Raw genomic sequence first — 15,187 nt, 5'->3', positions numbered from 1 at the left:
TAATTAAATTAAACACCTGCAAGGGTTTCCTGAGAGATATTTTTTTTTTTTTTCTTTAGCTGCCATAATCAGCAATATTAAAAAAATAAAAGGCTTGCAATATTTCAGTTGTTTTTTTAATTGCATTACAGTCTTTGTGTGTGTGTGTGTGTGTATGCATGTGTTTATATATGTGTGTGTGTGTTCAGATCAGTGACATAATTCCTAATTGACATAATTTAGAGTTCTATCTTTTGTTTCTTTCTTTGTTTTACTTGGGTTTAACACTCTATTAGTTTTGCACTTTACTTTTCATTTCTTTCTATTTGTATTATATTATTTGTATTATTTTCACTGCATTTGACTCAACTCATTATGTTTGTTTCACACACCTTCATGTTTAAAAGGCTTAACCTGCATCTGGAGCAGTTTTAAATAATATATATATAAGCGAGGATCATTAATTCAACCCGATAAAAATGATACTTCTCAATCTTAAAAGGAAACATTTTGGGAAGTTTAATTTATTGGCTTCAACTAAACACCGTCCATATGTTTGGCTTCATGTCCCCTCTGCTGTTTCCTGTCTTCTGTTATGTAATCAGATTTTAAGAAGCCATGTTTTATATTCTGCTAAAATAGTCTTTGTATTAACTTCCTCCGTGTGAAAATGTTCTCCTTTGCACGAGGCTCAGATTACTCTACTCCTCTGAGCTTTATTTTAATCCTGTTCACGGCTTCTGGGCTTCTTAAATATTAAGTTGTTATAACGGCTCATTTAACATCCGGCACATTTACAGTGATAATTAATTCATGTGAATTCCACCTGAAAATTAATAAAAGCTCATTACTTTGTCTAATCCGACAACTGGTTGAGAGGGAAGACATTGAGTAATTATACATATATATATATATATATATAAATAAAATTAATCAATATGTATATACATATTCTATATATATATACATATATACATGTATATATATTTGTATATATACATATATATAAAATTACTCAATATATATTATAATTATATATATACATTTCTATAAATATACATACACATAAATAAGTGGATATATACATATACATATATATGTATATATTTATATATACACACATATATATATAAAATTACTCTATATATATATATACTATATATACATATATATATAATTTTATATATGTAATTACTCAATATATATAAACATATATATATGTTTACATATGAGTAATTATATATATAATAATTATAATATATATACATATAAAATTTTACAATTCAAGTGATTTGTTTACAATTCAACTAGTATTTTTTTTTCTTTGATAAGTATACTTTTTCATAGATTCAAGAGTTTTGTAGGATGCTGTATAATTCTTAATTCAAAAAAAAAAAATAAAAAGGCTAATAAAATTGTTTTTGAATCATCCAGAATGCATGACATTTTTTGTTTTTTTTTTTTTTGCATTAAAAAAAAGAAAGAACTTCATCACAATATTCTAATTTTCTGAGACAGTCCTGTATATACCCATCCATGTGAACCACACTTGGATGTTTCAGGACTTTTATAGTTAAAAATAATAATAATTCTGAAACTTACTGCTCCATATTATGGTAAATTTAATATTTTGATATCTTTTGGGCTGCTGGTCAAACACCAGAATTTGTATTGCATTATTATTTCAAAAGTAGAAGCTGAAGATTTAGTGAATAAAACCCAAATGATCATTAGTTTAAAAAAACTCAAGAATCATTAAAAAGAGGAAATGATTTTCAAATTTAAATCGTTACATTTAGGAATTCAAAAGCACCATTTAGCTCAAATAAAATCTTTATTCCCTGGGATTCATCCGCATGGTTAAATCCCTGATTGTTTCTAATCATATGAAGATAAGTAATACATATTTAAAAAGGTATCCAACATGTTTACAGTGATAATAAATAATAATAAACAAAGCGTGACTCAGGGGAAAAGGTTCATTCAGGTCATTTTTAATGACAAAACACTGATTCATTCTTCCAATGTGGCGGGAAAAAGACAATCAAAGCAAATGCATCGTCACAATAATTAAAGTAAGAGCAAATCCTAAGGAAACCTTTTCTTTTCCTTTTCACAGTCGGCTCTGCCGTCCACAACGAGGCTTCTTTCAAACTCGACTTCTCTGTGCGCTCACAATCTTTCTGCGAAAAATAAAATAAAATGGACACTCAAAAATGGGAAATCCAGAATACTGCCGTAAAAAAAAATATCCCTCTGTGGTTGAAATGCCGTTAAAAACCCAAAAGTCATCGCGTCATCGTGCCGATCGAAACTGGGACATCAAGTAGTTGGAGCGGAAAAGGGGAAGAAAAGAAGAAAAAAAGAGAGAAAGAGGGGGAAAAGGCTGAGGGAGGTGGGGGGGAGGAGACAAGCGAGAGAAAGAGAGGGGGAAAAGGCAGATGCATTTCTCCTGAGGACATGACCTATCTCAGTGATGGGGTGTGTGTGTGTGGGGGGGGGGGGGGGGGGAGACGGCCGTTCATCTTGCGACGGCACAAAAAGAAAAACGTTCTCCGGCGACTCGCGGCCGCTCCTCAGGCACTTCTCTTCAGCTCCGGGGGGGGGGGGGGGGTTCAGAAGGAGGTGGCGGGCGCCGTGGTCAGCCTCCTTCCGATGTACACTCTGTGGAGGAGACAGGAAGCAGGAAGCAGGTCACACACACATCGCCACTTGACCTTCACAGGGTTTCGCTTTTTGCTCTTCCTCGTCACATTCCTGACGACGCAGATCTCCACGATTCTTTCCCAAAATGCACCACAGGAACGAGCCGCTGTGTTTTGATGCTGCCCATCCCCCGCGTTTGCACCGTGACCACGAGAGACCCTCGGACGTGAATTACAAATAGAAATGGACGGAAGTGAGAAGAAGTGGGTGAACGAGTTATCTTATGGGATCAAAATGGGTGATAATATTGCATCATATCGCAATATTTAATACATCTCAACACGAAGCAGAACTGAACATGTTTAAAATCGTATCTGACCTCGGTACTGTGGTCATATCACTTTAACCTGCTGGAAAGTCACTTTGCTCACTGCCTTGTGTGTATATATACTTTTTAAATCTGTATATTTAGTATTTTAGTACCAGTATTTAGAATTGTTACTGTGTTTTATTTTTATTTTCTATTAATGCTCTAATGGGCACCCACTGCTGTGATCCTGAAATGTCCCCACTGTGGGACTAATAAAGGAATATCTAATCTAATCTAATCTAAATATCACATTCCCGAGTTTCCATCCAGTCCTGGGAGGAGACGATGAGGAGTCGAGATGAACCACGAGATTACCCGTGACACGGGATTTCATTTGATTTCGGGAAATGTCCTTGTGTTTTTATAAATAGGATTTCGGGGACCTACCGATAGAAAAATAGAATTGGAATCGGATGAATTCAGCACGAGAAGGACCCCCCCCCCCCACACACACACACACCCACCCAAGTTAGACTGACATTTGAATATTCTCTAAAAGCTTTTGAGAGCTGATGAAGATGGAAAACTGACACCAACAATAATAAGCGGTGAGTATTTGTTTTTCTCACAACCCAGATGTCAGTGAGAGCTCCAGCCAGAGATGTCACGCAGACGTGGAGGGAGGGAGGCTGACTCGCGGTTCTACAGCGCCCCCTAGTGGCCCAACTAGATATTTCTCTCTTCTTTTTTTAAATCGAACTTTTTGCATCGAATGAGTCGGTCGTCCACGCTGGATTAAAACTTTCGGTCCGCGGCGCGTCTCCTCACCCCAGCCCCAGAGCGAGGATGTGCGACAGCAGCAGCGAGGGGATGAAGACTTTGAGGAAGTCGCCGGAGAAGATTCCTCCTTTCTTCATGGCGCCGGTCTTCCGCATGCTGAGCGACACGGAGCGCCGAGGGTGGCGGAAGTGAAACTCCCTGCGGAGAAAAAAAACGTCAGTCGCGTTGAGACGCGGCGCGCTGCAGGCCGACGACGAGCGAGCGGCAGCTGTGTGTGTGTGTGTGTGTGTGTGTTGGGTTGCCGTGGGAACGTCCCCCGTTGCTGTTTACTCACTTGGGGGGAATGTTCTCCGGTCGGCTGGACCAGTCAGCGACCCAGTCTGCGTCCTTCATCAGGATGTCCATGTCCCTCTCCTGGTCCAAGGCATGCTCCTCCGTCTGAAGACACACACACACACGCACACACACACACACACACTTAGCAAACTCTGCCTCCAGGCTCTATGTCCCTGATCACCATTACAAGTCAAGCAAGACACGTTCTGTATATTTATGCATGTGGATATGTGTGTGTGTGTGTGTGTGTGTGTGTGAGAGTGCGCACGTGTGTGAGTTTGAGTGTGTACGTGAGTGTGCATTTGTGTGTGATATGTGTGTGTGTGTGTGGTATGTGTGCGTGTGGTGTGTGTGCGCTTATGGTGTGTGTGTGCGTGTGGGTTTGGTGGGTGTATGTGTGTGTGTGTGAGTGTGTGTGTGTGTGTGTGTTCATGTGTGTGTGTGTGCATGTGTGTGAGTGTGTGTGCATGTGATTGTGTGTGTGTGCATGTGTGTGTGTGTGCATGTGTGTGTTTGTGTTCATGTGTGTGTGTGTTCATGTGTGTTTCGTGTGTGCTTGTGTGTGTGTGTTCATGTGTGTGTTTATATGTGTGTGTGTGTGTGTGTGTGTGTGTGTGTGTGTGTGTGTGTGTGTGTATTGGTGTGAGTGTGTGCTTGTGTGTGTATTGGTGTGTGTGTGTGCTTGTGTGTTTGTGTGTGTGTTCGTGTGTGTACGTTTGTGTGTGTGTGAGTACGCGTGTGTGTGTGTGTGTATGTGTGTGTATGTGTGTGTGTATGTGTGTGTGTGTGTATGTGTGTGTGTGTGTGTGTGTGTGTATGTGTGTATATGTGTGTGTGTATATGTATGTGTGTGAGTTTGTGTGTATACTTGTGTGTGTATTCATGTGTGTGTTTGTGTGTACTCGTGTGTGTGTATTCATGTGTGTTTACATATGTTCATATGTGTATTTGTGTGTGTTGTGTGTGTGTGTTCATGTGTATTTACGTGTGTGTGTGTGTGTGTATGTGTATTGTGTGTGTGATTTGTGTATGCTTGTGTGTGTGCTTGTGTGTGTGTGTTTGCGTGTGTGTGTGTTCGCGTGTGTGTGCTTGTGTGTGTGTGTTCGTGTGTGTATTTATGTGTGTGTTATGTGTGTGTGTATTTACGTGTGTGTGTATATATGTGTATATGTGTTCATGTGTGTGTTTGCGTGTGTGTGTGTGTGTGTTTGTGTGTGTGTTTGCGTGTGTGCATGTGTGTTCCCGTGTGTATGCTTGTGTGTGTGAGAGTTTGTGTGTATGCTTGTGTGTGTGTTCATGTGTGTGTTTGCGTGTGTGCTCGCGTGTGTGTGTGTTCATGTGTGTGTTTGCATATGTGTTCATGTGTGTGTTTGCGTGTGTGTGCTTGTGTGTGTGTGTGTTCGTGTGTGTGTATTCGTGTGTGTGTGTGTGTGTTCGTGTGTGTGTGTGTGTTCCCGTGTGTGTGCTTGTGTGTGTGTGAGAGTTTGTGTGTATGCTTGTGTGTGTGCTTGTGTGCTTGTGTGTGTGTGTGTGTGTGTGCTTGCATGTGTGTGTGTGTTCCCGTGTGTGTGTGTGTACATTGAGACTCATTCGTGGGAGTTTTGTTTGTAGCTGAAGGACAGACAGAGTGACAGTGATGATGACGACGTGCTGAACGAGAGAAGAGAGGACCCCATCGGGCGCAGCAGCCATCTCCATGGAAACTAAAAGCAGACGACACACACACACACACACACACACACACACACACCACTTCAGAACCTGAGGAGGCGCACGAGCTCTTACGAGGCTTTCTCTTCTGACGCTCACGTCCACGTCGAAGATGATCTGCTCGTCCTCCTCCTGGGGGCTGTGGGGCCTCGGGGGGCTGGGGGCCCAAAGCACAAGCAGAGGCCTCGGTGAATAAAGACAGGAGCAGTTTGAATACACAACATTTCACTCATCGATACTTCTGGCTACATCGAGAAAGCGCGGCTCCGACACCCGTCACTCGTCACAATGAAGCGACGACGATTCAAATCAAAATAAGGATCCTCAAAAAATATAGAGAGAAATAATTAGATTAGAGTGTTTTTTACAGGACAGTGTTTCACAAGAGTTAAGAACAAAAGACACAACGACGTGTACCGGTAACTCTGGGAACTTATTTTCATTTAATACATTAAGGGGTCAAAGGTCAATCAAATGAATCGCAAATAACGAGAATCATTGACGTCGTCACCAAACGTTGTATACTTTTTTTATATTTCGCTCACGGTGGCGTGTGTGTGCGTGTGTGTGTGTATGTGGATATGGATGGCTGTGTGTAGGTGTGTGTGTGGAGATGGATGGTTGTGTGTAGGTGTGTGTGTGGAGATGGATGGTTGTGTGTGTGGAGATGGATGGTTGTGTGTAGGTGTGTGTGTGGATGGTTGTGTGTGTGTGTAGGTGTGTGTGTGGAGATGGATGGTTGTGTGTGTGTGTGTGGAGATGGATGGTTGTGTGTAGGTGTGTGTGTGGAGATGGATGGTTGTGTGTAGGTGTGTGTGTGGAGATGGATGGTTGTGTGTAGGTGTGTGTGTGGAGATGGATGGTTGTGTGTGTGTGTGTGGAGATGGATGGTTGTGTGTGTGTGTAGGTGTGTGTGTGGAGATGGATGGTTGTGTGTAGGTGTGTGTGTGTGTGGATGGTTGTGTGTGTGTGTGTGTGTGTGTGTGTGTGTGGATGGTTGTGTGTGTGTGTGTCGAGATGGATGGTTGTGTGTGTGTGGAGATGGATGGCTGTGTGTGTGTGTGTGTGGATGGTTGTGTGTGTGTGTGTGTGGATGGTTGTGTGTGTGTGTGTGGATGGTTGTGTGTGTGTGTGTGTGTGTGTGGATGGTTGTGTGTGTGTGTGTGTGTGTGTAGGGTGTGTGTGTGTGTGATGGATGGCTGTGTGTGTGGATGTGTGTGTGTGTGTGTGTGGATGGTTGTGTGTGTGGATGGTTGTGTGTGTGTGTGTGTGGATGGTTGTGTGTGTGTGTGTGTGTGGATGGTTGTGTGTGGATGGTTGTGTGTGTGTGTAGGTGTGTGTGTGGTTGTGTGTGTGTGTGTGTGGATGGTTGTGTGTGTGTGTGTGGTTGTGTGTGGATGGTTGTGTGTGTGTGTGTGTGTGTGTGTGTGTGTGTGTGTGTGTGTGTGGTTGTATCACTACCTGTCGCAGGAGGAGTTGCTGCGGCTCGACTCGTGCTGGGCGTCCAGCAGGATCTTCTCCATGTCGTTGTCGTGGATGGAGGACGAGGACGGGACGTGCTCCAGCCCCCCCGCCACGGCCTCCTCTTCCTCCGCCCGAGGGAGGTGCAGCAGGCCCGGGGCCGCGGAGGCTGAGCTTCGGTTCATCTCCAACTCCACCCAGGACCCTGAGGGGAGGAGCGGGAAACATTCATTCGGATGAAGGACGTTGAATGTCGTGGTTTCTCACCAAAACCCCAAAACACTGATTAATGAAAAAGGTTGATTCAAAATGTTTACACCTGTTTTTATGTCCCCACCAGTGCAATCACGTTTTGTTTTACAGCTCCAAGAAAACACCAAGCACCATCATTTATTGACGCCTCGTCCATTTGCAACAGGGCAACATTTTAATTTTTTTAAATTTCTTTACTTGAATTTAATATTCCAAAAATAAAAGGAGATTAAGACATTTGGGGATTTCTTCTCTTTAAATTTATTTGAAAATATATCAATATATAAATATAATTTAAAAAAAGCAAGATAAAGGTTGTGGTAGAAAACCATTAAAGAAAGAAATGTACACTTTTATTTAATCCCGTATGATTATATGGTCAAACTTTGAAAAGGTATCGACACAATCTCGTCGGCATGGCTGCAAAATGTTCAATAAACAAATGTGAAAGAGCTGGACTTCACAAATAACAACGAATATTACATTTTTTATTGATTTTATACCAGAAGAACGCAAATGAGACGAGTCCCTTAAACGGGTCCTTTGTTTTCATCTTGTGTGGCAACATGTCTGGAATAATAACCTCCCTGTGCCTCACGCAAAAGACCCCATAACAGTGAGTCAACACCATGTCCACACGAGCATTCAGCGTGACTGAATTTCACAGTTCAGGCATCAGGCCAGTTATACGAACACAACCCAAATGATGCCCGACCCCCCCCCCTCGTAAAAACCGGCCTCGACTCAGCACGACTGCTGGCGACAGCGCATTGTCTCCCACAAAAGACCCGCATCGCCCTGGCGCCGGAGCTTTCCGAACATTCTGGCCACCGGGGCAGTTATCAGCTGCTGGGTGGGTTTAGAGGGAGGCGGGACCTCTGAGCTAATGATGCTGAGGCTCAGGCCGAGGACGAAGAGGAGGATGAGGAGGGGTGGACTGAAGATCCCAGGTATTCGACAAACAGGACTCCGGTGCGAGAGCTCCAGGAAACGCCAGAAATAACACTAGTCTCCGATATCGGAGCACACGGGGCCTCATCGTCCACCGCTGTGGCCTCGCGCGTCCCGGTTGAAGACGCCGTCAACAACACCAGCCTTGGATCAACGAGTTCATGACGGCGGTTATTCCTGGCTCGCTCAGCGAAGGGTTATGGGGCCCCTCGAGAACACTCGTCGCTTGCTTCTTCCACCTCATAACAGGGAACATGAGGGTTGTGAGTCGGGGTCGAATATCATTTTCATCAACCAGCTATGTGCCATCTCCACAACTATTAATCACCTCTCTTAAAATAAGTGCTGTGACACTCTTCTCACCCTCTTTACCCCCTCATGTCCAAAACGTCTGCCCTCCTTGTCACTGTGGCCATAAATAGCATTATGCCATGTCACGTACCGCCCCCCCCCCCTCTCTCTCCCCCCCCTTTAAGTGTTGTAGCTTTTCTTTTTTCTGTTTTTGTATTTTACAACAGCAGCTCCCATTAAGCCCCTGACTGAGTGCAGCAGGGTTCATAAACAGGCCCTCGTTTAACGTCTCCAATTGGCTGATGCATGTCGCTTGTTCCATGTCAGCAGCTGGACGCTCACGTGACACATGAAACGATGCAGTGGAAAACATGTCATCATTTCGTCAGTGATTTATTTTGATATTCCTTTGTTACTTTTAAAAATAGAGATTATTTTTTAGTTAAATTAATTTAATTCGGTTTATTGTATTTCTTTATAAAGCACTGACTGTAAAAAGCTGCGACTACGTGCAAAATGGTCAATTTCACTTCCTCGCCTTGTTGACAGAGCTTAAGCCCCGCCTACACCTCCTCGCGTGAGTCGCCGATTGGCTTATACGACCGTCAGTCAAAAGCTACCGAGACGCCGATTGGCTCCACCGCTGTCAATAAACACGGAACATCGCGTTCTCGCTTTCAACCCCCTGGTCGGTTGAGAGGGGGAAAAAGGACCAAACTGGGAGAATAAACTATGTTTAATGATTTAAGAGCACTCAATAAACGTCTTACAACACAGAAAACACTCTTGACAGGCTGTTCGTGACATGTAGCTTACCGTTAAGCCCGGAGTCTCCGTTCTTGGAAGTAACGTTCACGGTGGCGGACATCGTCACGGGTCGCATAAACGGGTCCGTGCAAAAGGCGCGCGCGACCTTCTCTGCACACAGTTCTCTCGCGCCGTCGTCCACTTGACCCTAAAAGTGGCCTCCGACTCTCGGCCTTTATCGTGTTCGTGGCTTGCCGAGGAGCGAACGCGTCGCTTGCGGTTTGTTTTCCAGCCGTTCGCTGGTCTGTGACCAGCAGCCGCTCGCGCGCCGCTCAGACCTTCCGGAGCTGACGTCACGCCGTCCCGGAGATACCCAGAGGGATAGGCATTACATAACGGGCACACGTGCACGCGCTCAGGCGACGGCGTGCATCAATATTGATCGAAAGCACCACAAGCAAACAAAACGAAATGAGCTCATGCCTATGTAGGAGGAGGGGGCGTGTGCACGAGCACGTACACGGCTCGTGCACGCGTGTTTGCAGACACGTCAGCTGATTGCAGGGCCGATGTTTTTTTGGGTCCGTCAATCGGATCAGATCCCGAGCTGTGTTCACAACAATCAAGGTGATTATGATGACGTAAGAGAGGCATCGACGTACAGAAGATTAGATAAACATTAGATAATGGAGGACAGCGACGTCAACAATCAGGCAATCACAAGGGTGCAAAAAGTAGTTCCTTTATTATCTTCACTGTCATAGTTTAAAATTGTAGTTATACATTACTAGAGGCATCAACATAGTCTGACCTGTCCACATTTTTTAAATACGCGTGGAGACATCAACCGCTGCAAATCCTTGCGCAGCTTATTGTACCAGTACACACAGTAGCAGTAATAACGCCTGCAGTAGTTTGAACACAAAAAACAAACACTTTAAGTGACTTAATGCCTCAAATGTTATTTCTTTTTAAACTTTCAAAAAACACATCCAAGTACTTAAATTGGTGCAGCAAAGAGTCCAGTGTTTTTCTTCTTCTTTCCCCTGTTGTGAAGTACTGCTTCGGAGCCGCGGTGCACCATGGGAAGACAATACTCAAGATCACTAAAAAACAAAACAAAAAGACAACAAAATAATAAAAAGTGTAAAGGTCCAGTTTCATTTCACAAAATGGGACGTAACCAAATCTGGTGACATTTAACTTTTTTCTTTTCTTCTCGCTCTTAATATAAATATGACAATCATAATAATTATCTTTGATTAGGCCATCTGTCATACCTGACTTGTCAAACACAAACCAAAAGAGGAAGAGGAACCAACGCATTAAGATGACAGGACATGGGGGGGGGGGGGCGGTGGCAACCGCTGAAGTTGTTGCGGTCCCGCAACTGTGACAGTTGAGTACGCATTGGTTTAATGAATGGAGGGGTGACATGTGAAGATACTCAAAGAATACTATAACAGTACAACAGATGAATTAATAAAAAAAGGTGTATACAAAAAAAAAAAAAAAGGAGGAGAAGAGGCATTTTTTTTCTTAGAAAAATAAACACCACAATGGCAAAGGACAATACGGGGACATACTAATTAAGTGGGGGTTTTTTCTTCCATTTTCTACCACAGGACCAAGGGGGGAGGGGGAAGTTATAAAAATAAAGGTGTCTGTATTCAGAATTTGAAGGAAATTAAACTTGTTTACCCATGTTACCCCAGGGGAAGAAAAGGGCAGGTGGGCTGGCAAAAAAAGAAAAAGGGGGCGGGGCGGGGAAGCAGGGACACGGGGGGAGGAATTGGCACAACATTGCTTAAACAACAAGGCAGGTGTTACTCTGCCACTAACGGGCTGATGATGGGCAAGAGCGAGGCCTCCTCTGTCCACATCTAGAACAAAGTGGCAAAGTCTGGTCACCCGGGAGCGACGGACACAGGGACGCTGACCGCCGGCGTTACCGCAGGTCACCCTGGACGAGGCGGCGAGGGGTGGGGGGAGGGGGCGGGGCGTGGTACACACAACGACACCCGCGACAGATCTCGCGTTCGAAGCCCCGTCGCGCCGTTAGTTCACTTTATCCTGGAATATGTAGAGGTTGTTGGTCGTCGCCACGGCGATGATGTTGTCCTGGGGATGCCAGGCCGTGTGGAGGATCTTCTTGTTGAAGTCCAAACTGTCCACGCTGATTTCGTCCTTCTTGCGCTTTCCGCCCGCGCACACCTTGCGAGGCTTCAGGACCTGCATGGGCTTGCTGTTCTCTCGGGAGGCCTCCAGGGTCATATCCCGCCGCTGGCCGCGGTCGAACATCCGGAAGAAGTTGTTGTACGAGCCGGTCATCACCACACTGACGGGGGGAGGGGGGGAGAGAGAAAGGTATGTGAGCCTTGAACATGAACCATCTTAGAGCAATGGCTGTCATCACAAGATGTCTGTTTTAAGAGTGAATCTGAGAAAAAAAAGAGTCTTGCACTGTTGGTGTTCTGCTGATATTCAAAGTAATTTAATGCCACCTTTTCAAAATAAACCAATTGATAAATCTTTTTATAAAATCAGACCGATGCAAAAAGGCAGCGAAATGTAGGTTTTAGAGTCAGAACGTTGAAATCACGACGTCATATTTTAAACCCAGATAGGCAGCGCCAACAAAACAAAGACAATGCAGCTTTAAAGACTTTTCTTTCACCCTCCCCCCCCCCCACCCCAGTGCTACTGTATATAGCCATTCCTCTTGTATATACTTTAAGTCACTTTCTAAAACTTCTTAGACCGTTGCACTGTTTTGCACTGTTTGTTCTGTATTGTATTGTGTTGAAATGTATATTTTGTGTAAGCACTGAGACACTTTACCTCGTCAAATTCCTTGTTTGTGCAAACTTACTTGGCCAATAAAACTGATTCTGATGTCCTCACCTGTCATCGCCATTCCAGCAGCATTCAAACTTGTCAAAGATGCAGTCGTTCTCGTACAGCGAGCACAGCTTGCTCCTCAGGTATTCGTGGACCTGTGAGGATCAGAGTCAGACGTAAGGGGCGACCGAGAGACTCACACGGCACCGTTAGCCATCCTTGTGCTTCACAATGGAAATAAACTTCAGTCTGTACAAAAGGCCAGAGAAAAGGCTAAAAACATGAGTTTCTGGCGCCCTCCAGTGGTCACTGTGTAATTACAAGTAATATTTAAAAAACCGGAAACAAGGTGTGGCCGTTATTTTGAAGGGGAAAAGAGAAACTCTGCATTTATACAACACAGTCTCAACATTATACAATAAAAAAGGTGCATGGGTCAAAAGTATTCATGATAAATGTCCTGGAACCTGACACACACACACAGCTACTCCGCTTCCTTACCTGATAGGTCTCCACCGGCCTGCTCTCCATGTTCAGATCCCAGATCTTGACGGACAAGTAGTCCCTGGTCATCATGTAGCGTCCGTTGTGGCTGAACTTCACATCCGAGATCGAGGATATGATCTCGGAGAAGAAGGAGCGATTGCTGGGATCCTCCGGCTCCTCAAACACTGGACGAGAGAGAAAAAAGAACGCGGCGCAGGCGTGAGCCTCTGAAGGTGTGCGACGGGGGATTTAAAGAGCCGGTGGATTCGGTTGCATCCGTCCATTCTGGGCTGTGGAAACATGACGGCCGGCTCCGTGGAGGAACCTTCTGCTCCGTGTGAAGGTGTAAAGTGGCTCGTTCTAAACGTGAAATTGTTATTACCAGGTGATTATACTCTAAAGAAAACATACGTCTCAATATCATATTCCTTTCTTCCAACAGATCCCTTAAAACGCATAAAGTTTTCCTTTGAGATAAATAAAAAATATCATCATAAATCGGTGCATAGAGATTCAGCGGCGCCGTTAACTTATCGCACAATGTGGGCGGAGCTCCTGAAAAGCTTTAGCTGTCACTGCATATCAAACTGGAGTTTAAAGACAGTGACATCATTTTGACACGTTTAACAAGTTTAAAGGTAATAAAAACAATAAAAACAATGACATCATGAATCTTGTGGGCCCCTCAGTCCTCGGGGCGATCCACTTCCCGCTCCAGGTGAATGTTCTCACTGCCACCAGCTCCTCTTTCCACTGGAATGAGTTTCATGTTAGTTAGTCATGCTGTCATGTCAGAGTGTTGCTGCCGCGCAGATGAGCGGTTTGTGACCGTCTAACTCCTCTCTTCTCTCTTCTCTCTTCTCCATCGGTATGAGATGTAGTTCACCGACATTCAGGCGGCTTAGCAATGAATCCAGGACTCGAGCCACATGCCGGGGAAGCGGGAAAGAAAAGGGACCGAAGTGGAGTCCTGCCGCAGCGTTATTACTACAATGATTGTTATTACTACAATGATTGTTATTACTACAATGATAGTTACCTTCGCATTGAAAATGCGGAAGGTTATGTTTTGATCGCCGTGTATTTATTTATTTATTTGTATGCGTGTTATTCGCATAACAAAAAAAGTTTTAAACCGAATCGCATGAAATTTGGTGGGATGATTGGTTATTATCCATGGACCATTTGATTAGATTTTGGGATCAAAGGTCAAGGTCATGGATAGGTCAACATCTTCTTTTTACCATAGCACGGTCAATTTTTATCCAATTGGCATGCAACTAATGCCAACATGTTCATAATCATATGCCCAATCTTGTGATATGCGAAGGTATGCGCTCTACCAAGTGCCCGTTCTAGTTATTACTACAATGGTTGTTACTGTCTGTTGCTCTGGTTGAACTACTCTTGTTAACTCCCTCTGTGCACACACACACAAAATCCTGAAAAGAATATAAAGCAAATACAATACTACACTCACGAGTGGACTATTATATAAATTTGCATTTTTTAAATATTTTGTTATGCAATCTATTTATGAATATCATCCTTATTTGCCCTCTTTTTATCTTTCTTGGAAAGAGCACCATTTGATGTGTGTTGTACACTCTACCTGGATATCACGTGTACCAAGACATACAACTGGAAAATTGACAAAAGAAAGTGACTGTATGAAAATTACATTTAAAAAAGTGAGCTAAACAAAAAAAACACAAAAAAAGTGGGCGAACTCACGCTTTGAGTGCTTGTCGCACAGCGCCGACGCCCTCATGTCACACAGGCGGATGGTTCCTTTGCTGCTGCTGTAGACGAAGGTGTTGCACTGGAGCGGATGGAACTCCGCTGCCGTGATCACCTCCGTCAGCTCCTCCATGTTGGCTGGTTTGATGTCGACGATGTCTTGAAGGAGCACACGGGGTTAGGGAACACAACCTGGCGAGCCATTAAGTGTACAACGCAAATATGTCATCTGAATACAAATAAAAAAAGAGAACATATTGGGCCGTAATTAAAAACTCCCGCCATCCACCGGCCGAAAATATATTACGAAAATACTCAAATTGAGACGCCGGCTGGGATTTTAAGGATACTGAAGCTGCGGTCGGTGATCTCGAGGTTCCAGAGGTTGATGCGGAGGTCGTCTGCGGACAGGTACGTCTCGTCGTCGCTGTTGACCGAGATGGAGTTGATGTGGTAGGTGTGAGCGTTGGCGAACACCCTCCGCGGACTGGCTTCCACCATGAGGTCCATGGGTATTAAAACTGGCACCTGAGACAAGAACAAACGGGACGTTTTCACTGGGCTCGCGTCGCCATCTGCAGGCTGTCATTACCAGAGCACGTGTAGTAGGCGTGTCCAGAATGAAGTATTTAATAAGAAAGGATGCATTTCAGAAAG

At 44.2% G+C, this 15,187-nt stretch overlaps 2 protein-coding genes across 5 annotated transcripts in view; both read right to left on the bottom strand.

Annotated features, from left to right (window-relative positions):
* Nucleotides 1-1,952: 1,952 nt before the first annotated feature.
* On the bottom strand, nucleotides 1,953-9,913 carry bnip3lb (BCL2 interacting protein 3 like b). Its single transcript, XM_056431949.1, has 6 exons — nucleotides 9,533-9,913; nucleotides 7,223-7,427; nucleotides 5,837-5,918; nucleotides 4,050-4,153; nucleotides 3,764-3,913; nucleotides 1,953-2,643 (listed from the first exon to the last, which is right to left on the bottom strand). Exons 1-6 carry the CDS (start codon nucleotides 9,597-9,599, stop codon nucleotides 2,595-2,597), a joined length of 657 nt encoding a protein of 218 aa, XP_056287924.1. The 5' UTR covers nucleotides 9,600-9,913; the 3' UTR covers nucleotides 1,953-2,594.
* A 276-nt stretch (nucleotides 9,914-10,189) lies between these two features.
* Nucleotides 10,190-15,187, bottom strand: part of ppp2r2ab (protein phosphatase 2, regulatory subunit B, alpha b) — a 14,602-nt gene continuing 9,604 nt past the window's right edge. For all 4 annotated transcript variants that reach the window (XM_056431947.1, XM_056431946.1, XM_056431945.1 and 1 more), the window contains 5 exons: nucleotides 14,881-15,058; nucleotides 14,525-14,689; nucleotides 12,806-12,975; nucleotides 12,368-12,459; nucleotides 10,190-11,801 (listed from right to left, as the gene is read on the bottom strand). In XM_056431947.1, the coding sequence (XP_056287922.1) occupies nucleotides 11,522-11,801; nucleotides 12,368-12,459; nucleotides 12,806-12,975; nucleotides 14,525-14,689; nucleotides 14,881-15,058 (885 nt within the window). In that variant the 3' untranslated portion in view covers nucleotides 10,190-11,521. The remainder of the gene's footprint in view (nucleotides 11,802-12,367; nucleotides 12,460-12,805; nucleotides 12,976-14,524; nucleotides 14,690-14,880; nucleotides 15,059-15,187) is intronic.

The sequence above is a fragment of the Pseudoliparis swirei genome, chromosome 15, assembly GCF_029220125.1.
Source record: "Pseudoliparis swirei isolate HS2019 ecotype Mariana Trench chromosome 15, NWPU_hadal_v1, whole genome shotgun sequence".
Taxonomy (NCBI): Eukaryota; Metazoa; Chordata; class Actinopteri; order Perciformes; family Liparidae; genus Pseudoliparis; species Pseudoliparis swirei.
Note: the sequence above shows the minus strand (reverse complement) of the source record. Positions and strands in the feature narration are given on the sequence as shown.